The 14,758-nt window shown below is 33.6% G+C and overlaps 1 protein-coding gene across 1 annotated transcript; it reads left to right on the forward strand.

Annotated features, from left to right (window-relative positions):
- The first annotated feature begins 118 nt into the window (after positions 1-118).
- Positions 119-14,184, forward strand: LOC145662285 (hemolymph lipopolysaccharide-binding protein-like). Its single transcript, XM_081727690.1, has 4 exons — positions 119-162; positions 2,410-2,534; positions 5,383-5,649; positions 13,946-14,184. Exons 2-4 carry the CDS (start codon positions 2,456-2,458, stop codon positions 14,107-14,109), a joined length of 510 nt encoding a protein of 169 aa, XP_081583816.1. The 5' UTR covers positions 119-162; positions 2,410-2,455; the 3' UTR covers positions 14,110-14,184.
- Positions 14,185-14,758: the final 574 nt, after the last annotated feature.

Raw genomic sequence — 14,758 nt, forward strand, 5'->3', positions numbered from 1 at the left:
ATTCAATTGGTAACAATGTTAATAAAGAATTTATCATAGATGTGACGTCATAATTTTGAGAAGTTTTCCTTATTCTTTGCTATAAATAATACACTACATATATACTATATATACTAAAGTAATAATTACAATTCCCTTGTGTAAATTTCTTAAGTAGTTGGGGTAAGTGTCAACTCTTTCTTTCATTGCTCCCGTTAGCTAACGTTTCTGCATGTGATACAAAAACCTAGTGTTGAATTTCTAGTAGGAATACATATATATGTATATAACACTCTAAGTCAGAAGATAAAATCTGAAACAGTATGGAAATTAGAGCATTTCCAAGTAAATAATCATGTTTGTTAATTTCTTTCAATTCGAATAATACTCAAACGTCTTAGTGCATCACATTAATTGCTAATAAAAAACAGTGACGCTAATAGATATCGCCACATGCGCTATTACTTCCTGCTCGATGATTTAAATCAACACGCTGTTGTCTATAGCAAAGTCTTTAAATAATTGCATAAATATCGTGTGGAGCTTTGGGGCTGGACAAACTATTAAAGAAGGTAAAATGTAAGCTCTTAAAAATGATAACTTGGGCATCATTTTGGAAGGGTAAAGGAGAAAATTGCAACATTTTGAGTATATTACATTTTTTAGGAGATTGTACATACCTTGAGTTACGCTTCAACATAATTTCCGTTGATAACGAAACATTTTTCTCTTGCAGATCCATCCCATAAAAGTTTTCCGCCCGAGAGGACAATTCTTTCGACACAATTTTGTAGAGAACCTTCTGGAAAAATGTCTAGTAACTTGGAAATGATGAATCGTCTGTTTTCGTGAACCTTGATCACTTTCACACGCAAAAGATCGTTAGTGATTACAGAATGATAGTTCACCATGAACATTCTTTCGATCTTTCTTAAACAGTCCCAACCATTTACGAAGTTTTCTATCTCTCATGGTGTTTCAACATACACCTCACGGCTTTGACCATGAATTTCTGCCTGTGTTACATTTCTTATAGTCAAGAATCGAATTAGGGAACTTATTTTGCAAGCGGCATTCCGCTCATCATTTTTTTCACTTTTCTATCATATATTATAAAACTCGAAGGAGAAATATTTTCTTGGGCTTTACAAATTGTATTTTGATTAAGGCTTAAGCCAATATGATGTAATCTGAAAAATCTAATTTTCGTAATTCAGACCTCTCTACGTGTTAAATACACTGTTATTTTATATTTCTTACGAAAATCTTTCAAGATTAAGCGAAAAATTATGTTCAAAGAGACTACCTTGCAAGAGCTGCTTCAAAATCAAAAATGCCCGAAATATACATATTATAAACAAGCATATCTTAACCAAATTTTTCGAGAAATATATTAATGTACAATTATCCCCAAGGAATACATCTACAATTATTACTTAATATATTTCATATAATATACTTACAACTTTCCAACTACCTTTATGAATGTTAACAATTTAATTAAATCACCTTAAACGGAGTAAATTTGTCCAATGTAGTTTCAAACATTCAACTGGCTTAAGCGTCAGAATGCATTCATACGAGCAATTTAACTTAAATACTCAATGCAAGGGGAGCTGCTATAGAACTGACTCTAATCATAGCAAAATGACTAAATATTGCAATGATTAAGTAATATTAAAACAACAAATAAGTTCTTGATCTACGTTGATTATCTGACACAAGAGTTAATTTTTAATCACTAAATGTGCCACTTTATAATGCAAGTTCTATAAATCGTCAATTTAATTCACAATTAATGCAATATACAAAAGAAGCCAAGAATCTCAAGACACTCTTCTTCTATTCTTTTACGAAGGCTTTGACCATTCGTAGCTCAACATTTTACATCAGAATAATAATTCTTTATTTCAAGTTTCGTCTGGTTTATTAAGACCATTCTTAATGTTAGATCGTGTTAAAGTTTTCAACGATTTAACGCGCAGCATGTGACGAACGTGAGATACAGCTCACAAGAGAAACATAAATGAAATGCAAAGGGCATTCATTGAAGAAGCTTTGGATAAACCTACAAAAAATCAAGACTAACATGAAACACAATCACAAATGTTTACTTATTATAAAATTCAAACTGCAGTGAATTTGTACTCTTTAGTTTCTGTTGGTGGCATTTTCTTCCTGCAACATTCAATTTACGTAGTCAATAATAATTAACTTGCTAATCGATTAGTAAATTTGATTTAACACAAAGTCACTCTGTCGGTCGTTTGCACTTATAACCTTTATAACACGTATAAGATTTCAAGAGGATCTGAAGTAAACGTTATTGATATTAATATTAGATACAATAACTTATTTGATATTGTGATGTATATATTCTTCACAATATATTAATCGATTATTAATTTTTAACACTTTGTTATATTCCAGATTTATTGGCTTAGACGAAGAGGCATATATAAACCAGAATAGAAAAATGAAGTCGTTCAGCTTGATTTCTCTATTCGCATTTGGAGTGTATTTTAGCTTAGGGTATGAAGTTCCAACTCCAACAGGTAATGTAATTCAACCTTAAATAAACTTTAGATTCTACGAGAGGCGTTTTTCTATTACCGATAATCAGTAAATTAATACTGTCCAATTGATTTTTTAAATCATATTCATTTTATGTACATCTTTTTCTTGAAGAAAAAATACGTCTGGACTTGAGAAATATCTATTAAAATGTTTTTATGTTCATTTTGCTCGCCATGTCCTCTTGATTTCTCGGTTTGCTTAGGTTGTTCAACTGGGTTGTTGAAGTCTCACGTGGTAATTGTTTGTTATCTGTTTATTGTCTTATTAACTCTCTAACTTCATTACTTCACATGAATTTTTTGACGTGGGAGAGACTTCTATTATTTGTGTTACATCATGATTTTACATTTAGAAGAGTTTGAAAACAAGAAAGAAAGAAAGATAGATAGATATAAGCAGTCGAATGAACATAATGATGTGTCAGATTTTATAACTTTTCGAGTAAATTGGAAAAGAAAGTTCCTCATTTCCTTGGATTCAGTGCAATGATAAATACAAAGCAAACTTCCCTTGTCTTATGTGTACACTTCCAAAATAAAACTACCTATATCTACATATTTAAAAAATTGAAAATCACTATGTTTGTGACTCTAAATCTCCTCAACAGCCAGACCGATCTCGATCAAATTTTAATATGGATGAGGTTCGAGGCTAGACTGGTTTTAGGCTATTCACTTTGATAGTAAAACTGGGTGCTGGGGAGGGGGTATAAAATAAATAAAACTTAATAACTCCTGAACCACTCGACAAATCTTGATCAAATTTTCAACATACATGAGGTTCAGGCCTGGGATCGTTTTTATGATTTAAATTTGACGGAGCAACGTAGGGGAGGAGAAGGAAGAGGAGATATATATATATAAATCAATTTATATAGAACTGAAAGTGATTATTTTTGTAACTTAATAACTCTTGAAGTATCCGACCGATCTCAATCAAATTTTCAAGATACTTGAGGTTCGTATCTGGAAACATTTTTCTAATTTCACTTAACAGTAGATTCTAGGGTGGGGGACTTATGAATAAAAACTAATAAAAAAGATAACTTTAGAACCACCCAACCAATCTCGATCAAATTTTCAACATATATGATAATCGGGCCTTGGGTGTTTTTCTATCGTTTCACTTTGACGAGCCAACGTAGGAGACGGGAAGGGGGAGATATATGTAAAAAAAAAATAATAAAAATGACTGCCTTTGTGACTTCATCACTCTTGAACCACCCGACTGATCTCAATCAAATTTTTAACATACATGAGTTTAGATACAGGGATTACTTTAGGTTATTCACTTTTACGATGAAATTTAGGAAAAGGGCAGGGAGAGAGACATTTAAAAATGATCAGAAATGACCGATATCAGTGTTGAATTTATAGTTTTCGGGGTCGATGAGAGAAACGGTGACACTTCTGATGCTGTTTCGATCCAAGTTCAGCCCTGATAGTTGGGGAGGTGCAACGTAGGGAGGGGGATAAACATTTAAAAATGATCGAAAATGAGCAATATCAGTGTGCATTTAAATTATTTCAACCCAGCGAAGCGGGTAATTATATATATATATATATATATATATATATATATATATATATATATATATATATATATATATATATATATATATATATATATAAAATTTCGAGTATGTGTGTGTGAATGTGCTTGAATTTCGTATTTACACACTTATACGTAGATATGTGCGAAGGAAGTCTCCACCTTGACGAAATCACCTGATGAAAAATACACGCATGACCTATGACCTGAGGTCACTCATCTAACATCACAAATTCAACACAAGTCCAGCAAACAGGCTGAGGAACCGAGAACGTTTCCTTAATCGAATATTTACTTCTGATGGCATATAGACCTGCTACAACAATCATATAGGATGGTTAGACTGTAAGGAACGTTTATAATAGTGTTACAAACCACCGGGAGAAGGTTATACTGCTATTATAATCGATATGATCCATATATCCTTCTCTGTCAAGGTAGAAACCATCAACACAGATTAGTATAATCCTGCACTCCATGAAGTGAAAAGACAGTACTGTGTTGCATAGCAGTTCATGACTATATGTAGCTCAAACAATGGTCCAGGCTCTCCAGATGTTACGATATAAAACACCTCATTCGTCATATTCCCCCATTCCCCACTGACTATAACTCTCCGGGCATCCAATCAGTTCTTGGGAGAGATCTGCTCTGAGCACAAAGAGGTGCAAATTGAAGTTGAAAACTTTTTCGGTAGACTCCAAATATCTTTCTACACTATCCAATCATTGGCTCAGCAATGGAAAATTAAGTAATAGCTGACGCGACTACTGTGATTAACGATTTATTTATTGTAGCGGTTTTCAATTTCTTTTGACGGTTGGAAGTGACCCACCTGGAATGGACATTTCATTCACATTATCTCAATATTTATATACACTTAATGATTCCTAAAAAATTAAGAATGTCGATATTGTATTTTCTTGCTAGCCAGCAAACATTTTATTATGAGAGTGTACCGCACATAAAATATTGAGGGTTTACTACAAGTATGTTTAGCAATGAGTCAAAGGTAAATTCGAATAAAGATCAGCTTAGGGAAACAGTATTGTTTAAAATTCTTAACGTTTCTGTGTTTATCTTTTTATTATAGTACTATATGAGACAACTGTACTTGGTTCATGATACTGATCCTAAAAAAATAATTCACCAATGTGTTAATTTTCGCAATTACCATATTCTATAATAATTGCGTATTTTGACCATAAGTTTGGATAACGTAAATTTATGTATATCTGAGTTCTAATAGAGATATGAACAATTTACTTATTGTAGCACTGACCAAGGCTGATGATGGCTGGTTTGTTATTCCTGATGTTGGAACTTACTTGTATGTGAGAGACCCGGAAACATGGGACACGGCACGTGAGATCTGTAATCTAAAAGGTGGTCACTTATTAATTCTGAATTCAGCTGCTGAAAGGGATGCTGTCATGGAAGTTCTGCTGACCGAGGGAGTGCCTGTCGGTGGGAGTAGATCACGTGGAGTTTTCGTTGGCATTAGCGATCAAGTAACAGAAGGAGTGTTTATTACAGTAGAAGGTATGTAACGTACTCAGAAGTAGATCAATATTTTCTAACACTCAACGTTGTTGGTATGATAAACATAAAGCATTTTGAATGTTTATTTCAATAGGTATTATAATACATTTCGAGGGAATAGATTTGAAAGAATTGAATAGCAAAGGGAACTGTATAATGATGTGGATGATTTTTTTCTAGACCTAGGTGACTTTTATAGCTTAACCTAAAATGTGAACTTAGATATACTCGTAATACTATGTAAATACCTCACTTGTAAAATATCTCATTTGTCGTGTTAGTCCAATTATCTCGAAGTATCTATTAAAATAATCTAAAAGTAAAGTAAGTAAATCCATCCTTTCGGGAAGAGACATGAATGCCTAAGGGCTGTGTATGGAGGTCTTAACTGAGCTTAATGGAGCTTCCTCACTGTCTTAACTTTTGCATTCATGAAGGTTATATATTCAGCAGCACGCTCTGACCCGTTTTGCTTACTTAGCTCACTTTAGATAACCATTTCGAAGAATTTGGATAAACCTCAGATCAGCATTGGAACGAGGGTAGTACGAGCAAAATAAATATCTCACCTGCAATAGGGATCGGTCACGAGCCGCTAGTAAGCAGGTAGATGACTAGGTTACTATGAAACCATAGCTCACAATTAAAATATTTTGTAATTGTTTTATAATTAAAATAAGTATTGCTTCTAACACTTTTAAAATTTTAAGATTACAGTTTTGTCTGTTAATAATTTTACAGATTTGTTATGAGGTCTTATAATACTCGTATTCCTAAATGTGATGAATTTTAGAGTAAATTATTCATTGTAGCTTTGGAAAATTCAAGATTACTAATAAAACTCGAACTGACCAAAGCAGTATATATATATATATATATATATATATATATATATATATATATATATATATATATATATATATATATATAACACAAATATAAAGCAGCTATTATCATCAGTAAATATTAAGCAATGTCGTAATTCGTATCCTGAAAGTAAATCGAAATTCAACAGTACCTCTCCTCCGTTTCTTCTTTGCGAATTCAAGAAAAAAGTTAAAGCACCAGACGTTTCAAGGATATTAAGGCCTATGACAAACATCTTGGCATTTCAGCTAAACGAATGAAACGCAAGCTCTGGCGTGACGTTGCCAAGTGGTAAAGGGGTGTGGCTATGGGTAAGCAGACAAACTACAGCGCGATCAGGTGACAAGGGATAGACGTGGATGAGTGCAAAATAAACGTGGCAATACCGCTGGCCTCTCATTTGCTAGCAGCATTTAAAGGGAACTGGGAGCGCCGCCTTCAAATGCCAAGATGTTCGTTACGCCGTTTAGTTCTATCTATATCTAAATTAACATGTTGAAAATTTAACAATATATTCAACTTTAAAAATACACATTACTTTTATGAGCGTTTGGGTAAAGTTTTCTCGGTAGAAATCAAAGTAATACTTTTTTCTTCAGTGGAACACATTTTAGAAGAAAATCTTTCCTTTTTCGACAAAAATTACATCGACAATCTCTGAATACGACCCTTAAAAGTAAAGTAGAATTTCTAGTAAATTTTGAAGCGAACAACTTAAGGTGAAATATGAACTAATAACCTTTTCAGGTTTGTGAAACTCAAGTGAACAGTAAAATATTAGGTAGTCATTAAAACCAATGAGGACATATTCAAAATTATTGAAAATGTAATTTTGTGTTGAACGTGACATTTTAATAAAAGTACTATAATGGAATTTGTACGGAAGTGACAGAAATTTTCTAAAGACTATTAGAAGCACTATTAAAGCAATTATTTCCACTAGAAGTCCATTATTTAAAAAGAATGTTGCTTAATCCAGTTATAGCAGTGCTATTTCTTTATTTAACGGTACAAAGAAGAAAAGGTTCAATTTAATGATCACACAGAATAACTTAAGCTTTATCGCTATGAAATTTAAAATTTAGTGATTATCAACGCTATAGTATGGAATTAAAATATTTCTAGACTAATAATATCTTATACGTAGAAATTGGCATTTGGGAAGTGATCCTAATATTAATTGCTTTATTTGCCCGAATTCATCATTTAAAAACGCAAATTGCCATTTTCCTTTACTTCTGTAAATCTCTAAGGAAGTATGCTAATGATGGAATGGGTGAAAAATTTGTGATTCATCAGACCCAAAAATTACAAAATATTCTCATACGAGAGAGTGTATGATGATGCGATCATAATTCTAATAAACAAGATCCTCTTTCTTCTCACTATTTTCTTATCAAATCTATAATTTTCTTTCTGATTTGCTATTTGTGCGTACGCGCGCGCGTGTGTGTGCGTGTCAAAGCGTTGCACTGAAATATACATATAGGGTTCATCAGAGTATGAACGTGTAAAAATTGTTGACCAGAATATCTACATGTTTTCCTTATGAGGATTGATAAAATTTAATCGTGCGTGACTGCAAAACTTGTCGTGTAAAATGTAAAATACACCCCCGACATTTTTCTTTTGTTAAATCTATTTGTATAGTCTGCTTTAAAACCATTGTATTATTTTCAGTTGTTGTTTCTGTTATTTGTTGAAGTTTATCATCCCTTTCAGCACCGAGGTTATGTTATATAGAGATTTGCAGTTTAAAGTGGAATCCAAACTATAATAGTGCGTTTAAATTGCAATGCTTTGCTACTGGGAGTCGAACCTGGGACTTCCATGCAACAAAGCGTACGGTATAGCTAGTAGACCAGAGGATAGGGAATTAGTTTTCAGTGTAGGAAATAAAATGATGATTAAATTACATTTGAAATAGCCAAGTCACAGGATCTTGATGATAAAATCTCACGTTATTAGTTACACACGTAATATGGAAGCTCGATTAATGCACACTATTAATCGACTATAATATTATCGTCATCAATATCAATAATCCACTGCAGTAATTCTATAGTTATAGGGTTCCCAATCACTGGTTATGTCTGGGTCACCGCATCAAAAAAGCGAAATCCAGACTTGGATGATCTAAAGTTGTAACCCAAGCGATCCGGTAACCCACGATATCACAGAAACATTGAGTACGAAAATGTTGGAGAAGAGATTATACTTGTATGAGTAAAGTTCTTTCTGACCCACTTAACTTCTTGATCTATGTGAAGGATAAAGGAAGTAGATACACAAATGAGCCAATGCAACATTTTGATTGGTTTGGACCTCTGATGTTATACTATATGATTTTACTAGAGAACAAAAGTTAGGGCAAAATCCCTCATTTTGCCGCTTTTACAGGGAATCGGGAACAAAATATCATTTATTGCAATCATTATCATTTACCTTAATTCACTTTGTTTTGTTCATTTTTATATCGATAATTCATGTCCCATTGCTCACAGTTACCGTAGAACGCAGAATGCAGTTCAACTGTGAAGTATGGAGATTTACACTCCTCACCGAAGGAGATATATTACTTTTGACCAACAAAATAGGATACGTAGAAAGCGTGTTTGATATTGCTATGAATTCCGATTTTGTGAAATGCTTGAAATGTAATATCCTCACTTCGATAAATGTTGAACGATCGTTTTCAAGCCTCAAACGCATTTTAACGGACGGACGACATAACTTGCATAAGGGTAATCTAAAGCAAATGCTTATGGCATCATGCAATAATTACTAAACTATGAGTTGTATGACTTCACTCCCTCATTAAGTGTGAAGGTAGGACTTACAAGGAAAGCTATCCCACTCCTCGGCGAGTATCGCATTGGAACTTGCACAAGTGGAATGATATATTGAAAGATGGAAATGTGTTTATTCTTACGAATCGACACGTCGTCGAACCGGAAGTAGAATGATCGTTCTCCCATAGCCCATGCCAGAGTGTGATACACTGAAACCTGTTTTCTCACGAAGACAAATATTGCAAACTCAAGACGACAACAGTCGGTGGTGATTGAGATCTCTAATACGTCAGTAATGCGAACCGATGTCAAATGAAACACGATACGATACACCGATCGTAAGTTCCAAACGAACAAGGTTTACTCGGTGGAGAAAAGGGATACGCTGAAATCACAACGAAAAAATGGCTTTCTATGATTATTATTATTGTTATTAGTATGACTATTATTATTATTATTATTATTATTATTATTATTATTATTATTATTGTTATTATTATTATTATTCGTAGTAGTACTAGTAATAGTAGTAGTAGTAGTAGTAGTATGATTAGCATTATGAATATGAGCAGTATGATTAATAAAAATAAAAATAATGAGAAGACAACAAATGTATTGTTGGCCCTGTTAAGTAACGAAGGACTTCAGCCCGTCTTGAGTGTCCTCTAGCATTGCTATAAAGGTTTTGAAATCCACAAACAACCATACCCGAGTCGTGATTCGAAGTCGGGATTCCCCGAGGTGCTGAAATTTCCGTTAATTTGAACATTGGATAGCTATCCGTAGACGACTTTCGACTTCTCATATACAGTGTTCGTGGGTTTCTTTAAGAAAATTTCCCTCACCTGGCACAAAATGTTCCCTATTCTTATCAAAAATTCCCTAGTTTGTAGAGTATCCAATACCTATGACAGAGTTATGTGATAAGTTTAATTTAGCTACATTAAAGGAACTGGCATCCACATTTATTTTATTAATATGCTTTTTGCTTCTATCTTTCTATCTTTTTGCTTACTTTTCATTCACTTTTTTTTTTTTTTTAAAGAAAAGTATACACACAAGTACACTCAAATACAATTAAATTAAATTAAATTAAATCTTTCACAATTATGCCTTTAGTCTAAGGGAGACGATGATTAAAGCAAATAAATGAAGATGATGGAAGAATGAAAAAGTGGGAGGAAACGGGAGTACCTCGAGAAAATCCACGGACATGATGTTGTTTACCACAACTTATTTGGCTCTTGGTCGAACCAGAGACCCCACGCACCAGAGGTAAACGCTCTTCCACTGAGCCACCATGCTCCTATATAGCCAACAATGGGTGTAATTTATGCTACTTTCAGCACACAAACTATTACTACTGAATTGATTAATTTCTGAAGAACAAAGAAAAAATTCAGCATTGATATTGGTCAATCAGTCAGCTAGAGAATTTACCTGGATTTTTCACGTTTTATCAAAATATTCCCTTTTTCCATTTTTGCTAAATATACCTATGATATTTCCCTAGATTAGGGAAATTTTCCTCAACCTACGAACACTGCTCATATATTCTTTCTGATTTTTTTAGTAATTGCAAAAAATTCAGTTCGCAGTGCAGAGCGAGTTAGAGCAGTGATGCCAATTTGGCCTATTTTTGGCTAACTCTAGCGTATTGCGAGAGGCACTTAGGCATAGAAATCTACAAAATGCTTATAGCTTTAAATATAGCTTATTTTATGAAACTCTTTTGCCATTTTGGCCTTTTTATTAGCCGTTAAATTAACTCTAAAAATACTTTTTTCTTTGAAAATAAAGTGTAATTTTTAAAACTGAGCCTATATGCCATTATGTTTTATCGTATTAATTAATTTCTCTAGACAAGTGGGAGTTCTGTTACGCAACAAACACTTGTTATACATTCTTCTTCTCTCTCCCGCCCAGAGATTTACAACTACTTAACAATATTTATCGACTCAGAAAGGATTTTAATGTCGCTACCGTAACGGCCACTTTTGCTACATTTAATTATTTTAATTTTCATATTATATTGCAAGAGTAAAAGTCTTCTGATACAAATTTAGTAAAGTGTTGGGTTCTTCAAGGAGCAAAGATTGTTTTTGTCTATTAAAAATAACAAGTAGGGAATCTAATTAGCTTGAAAACTCTCAATGCAATCATGACGATAAAATTGGGTGTACGGAGAAATAAGTATTTGAAGGGCTATAATCTGGCGAAAGTACTAAAAACTGGGACAATGTTAGTCTACACAAACATAACGAATCCACAATCCAACGATGATGCATCCAGTTCCAGCGCCTCGGCAAGCTACACCATCGACGATGACTTATTTCAATTCAACTGATATGGCTGCTGACTTTCACAAATCAGTTGAGTTTTTGATGGATTTTGTTGTTCATGTATGTTTCTTGTTAGTCTTCAGCGAATAAAATTCAACATTTCAAATTTTACTATAACTCACTTATAATCTTACACACAAAAAAGGGGTTTAAAATCTACAATGTTGGCAGTTCAAAATCTAGCCATTTTTTGCGTAAAAAAGGTTTATTTCTGAAGGCCATTTAGCCTATTTTCTTCAGAAGTTGTTGGCAACACTGAGCTAAAGCGATGACAATTGGCATACGTTTTTCGTGTGTTTAGTAGCACCTTCGCGAGCAGCCATTATTTTTGCGTCTTTATATGCATTTTTGACTCAAAATGGGAGATTTGTCCGAAGAAGAAATATGGAATATACTTGATGAGTTTGCTGTTGATTCCGGATCTGAAATTGATGATTCAAATATTGACCCAGATTATGTTCTCGACGCTTCTATAGTAGTGAAGTTAAGCTTTCTTTCTTTTGCTTGTAATGACTGAACAGTAAGAATGACTGTAATATAAGCGGTTATGTGAGTGGGTGGGGGTCTCTCTTTGTAATAATTTCTTAGGTACAACAATCGTATTTATTTATTTATTTATTTATTTATATTCTTATATATTTTCTCGCAATGGTAGCATGACAAACCGGCGACTCCAGGAGAAAAGTAGAAATAATTGGTCGTGCACTATATTATTACTTTATACATTTCAAAGTATCTAATGTTTGTATTGATGGTTTCTAACATTTGAAGGGCTGGAATGCCCCCCAAAAGCTATAATCAATCATATTGATTGTCGGACTATTTTAATAATTGAAAAAGACACATTAAAAAATTTTAAAATGTACATAAAAATGAGAAAACAAGTTGATAATGTTGTATTTTGTAGTACTAAGTGCATATTGCAAGAAAATAAATATTTCATTGCTCTAACGTTTTACACTATTCTTTTTATAAAAATCGAGAAGTATCGCAAAACCCGCCGACTTGAGAGAAAAACATCGCAGGAATGGACTCATGCGCGAATGTGTTAATTGTCACTTCCACTTATGCAGCGAGAAAAAGATTTGATTTGATTTTAGTTTAGCGTCCCGTTCAGCAGCGAGGCTATATGAGGCGTGGACCTACTGATTAACGTGGAATCCGAACCCCATGAGCTCCCGCCGGGAATCGAACCCGGGTCTGCCACGCCAAAGGCGCGTACGCTAACCTCTTAGCCACGAGAGAGCTCAGCGAGAAAAAGAGTTACAAATGTGAAACATTACTTTTAGGATGAAATGAAATGAAATCTTTCAGTTTAACGTCACACGATTAAGTCCTTTAGGCTAAGGGAGACGGATGCTGAAGGCATGTGAATGATAATGGAGAAATTGGTAAGATGAGACTTTGAGAGGAAATGGGAGTACCCTAAGAAAACCAATGGACACAAAGTTGTCTAACACAACCTTACGTGTCCGAGATTCGAGCCTGGGATATCAGTACCAGAAGTAAAGCGCTATAGTAGTGAGCCACCATGCCCTTCGAAAAATTACTTTTATACATATAAAATACAAATGGCCTTCTATGTAACTTCTTTCGTTTCTGTATGCATGACGAATGCACTCTTGAAAACATGACTTCAATTGAAGATACAAAAAAATGCGAAGGAATTGCAGGTCTGCGGGTGCCACCGGGTGGAGATGCAAAAAAACTTGCATTTTAAGGAAGGAGATTTTTGTTCTATTAAAAGTCAGCATCCAGTTTGTGGCTAAAAAATATTCTGAAATATTGTTTTGATAGGAAATCGGCGTTCCAAGAAAAAGTTCAATTTCTGTCCTAATCATCTTATTAAAACCAGAAGTGTAATATCTCGCTGTTTTCATATAGAAACCTCACACTTTGGAAACGTATCGTAGTTTTAGAATGTTGAAGGAAACTCACTTGAGGTGTAGTGTATCTAAGGTTCCCCCTTGATTTTCGAAAGGTGTTCAGTTCCTGGATTTATGTGTCAAGACATGTTAATTTGCTTACTCACATACTATAGTACCTAATACATTTATATTAATTACTATAATTCATTTACTAAAGTTAAGTACATGCGTGCATAAAAGTGACTGTGTGAACTTGGATTGTGCTTATGTGTTGGTCTTTCGCCCCCCGCCCTCCTCGTTGGGAAACAAATCATACGGGGATTCCTATCTAAAATAATAACAACCAATAAATTATATTAACGAAAATAACAAGATATATAAAAAACATTCCTACATATAAATCTTCCTTACTTTCTATTCTTCTCAGGGCAACTATTATCAGATACGGGATTCGCAGACTGGAATACTGGTGAGCCTAATAATGATGCAGGCAAGGAAGATTGTGTCATATTATTGTTCCCTGACGGAAAGCTCAATGATGTACCATGCTCCATTAAGGATCCATTCATATGTGAAAAGGGAAATGAGTAATTTCTATTTATTGCAACATTAATATTTAATTAATTTATTGTAAATTGTTTCTGTAATAAAGTATTTAATTTATAATGAAGAATTTAATACATTAATATAAATATTTATTAGCGTTATTCATGCAGGATTGTTAATGGTAATGAAAATTTTGGTGAGAATTGATCATTTAATCTAAATAAACTTTTTTGCTGTGCTTCGGGAAGTACGTTTGAATGTATCGGTTCTAATGACGAAACCGAAAACCTAATTCGGCATCATTCGGGATAATAATCACTATATTTTGATATTTTAATTTATAAGTAGATCTATTATTTTGCTTGTTATAAACTGTCAGAAATGTAGCAGGGCGTATATGAATATATCCATCTAATATTTTTATAGTCCAGCGTATGCTTTTCTTAAATTTATAAATGAACAAACTTATACAGGGATAAGTATATAAGTCATATTCTTGAACGCAGTCGAGCATAACTTACCAAAAATTCTACGATTACATCAGCGCAAACAGCAAACGATGTTCAGCAACTGTGAAATGACAACTGGAGGAACCATTTAAAACAACAACAACAACAAAAGTTTCCGCCCAAATCCTACGTATATATATTTTTTTTATTATCTTACAAGAAACGGGCATCAACGTGTCGTCCGG

Source organism: Thermobia domestica, chromosome 1, assembly GCF_964235325.1.
Source record: "Thermobia domestica chromosome 1, izTheDome1.hap1.1, whole genome shotgun sequence".
In the NCBI taxonomy this organism is placed as follows: domain Eukaryota; kingdom Metazoa; phylum Arthropoda; class Insecta; order Zygentoma; family Lepismatidae; genus Thermobia; species Thermobia domestica.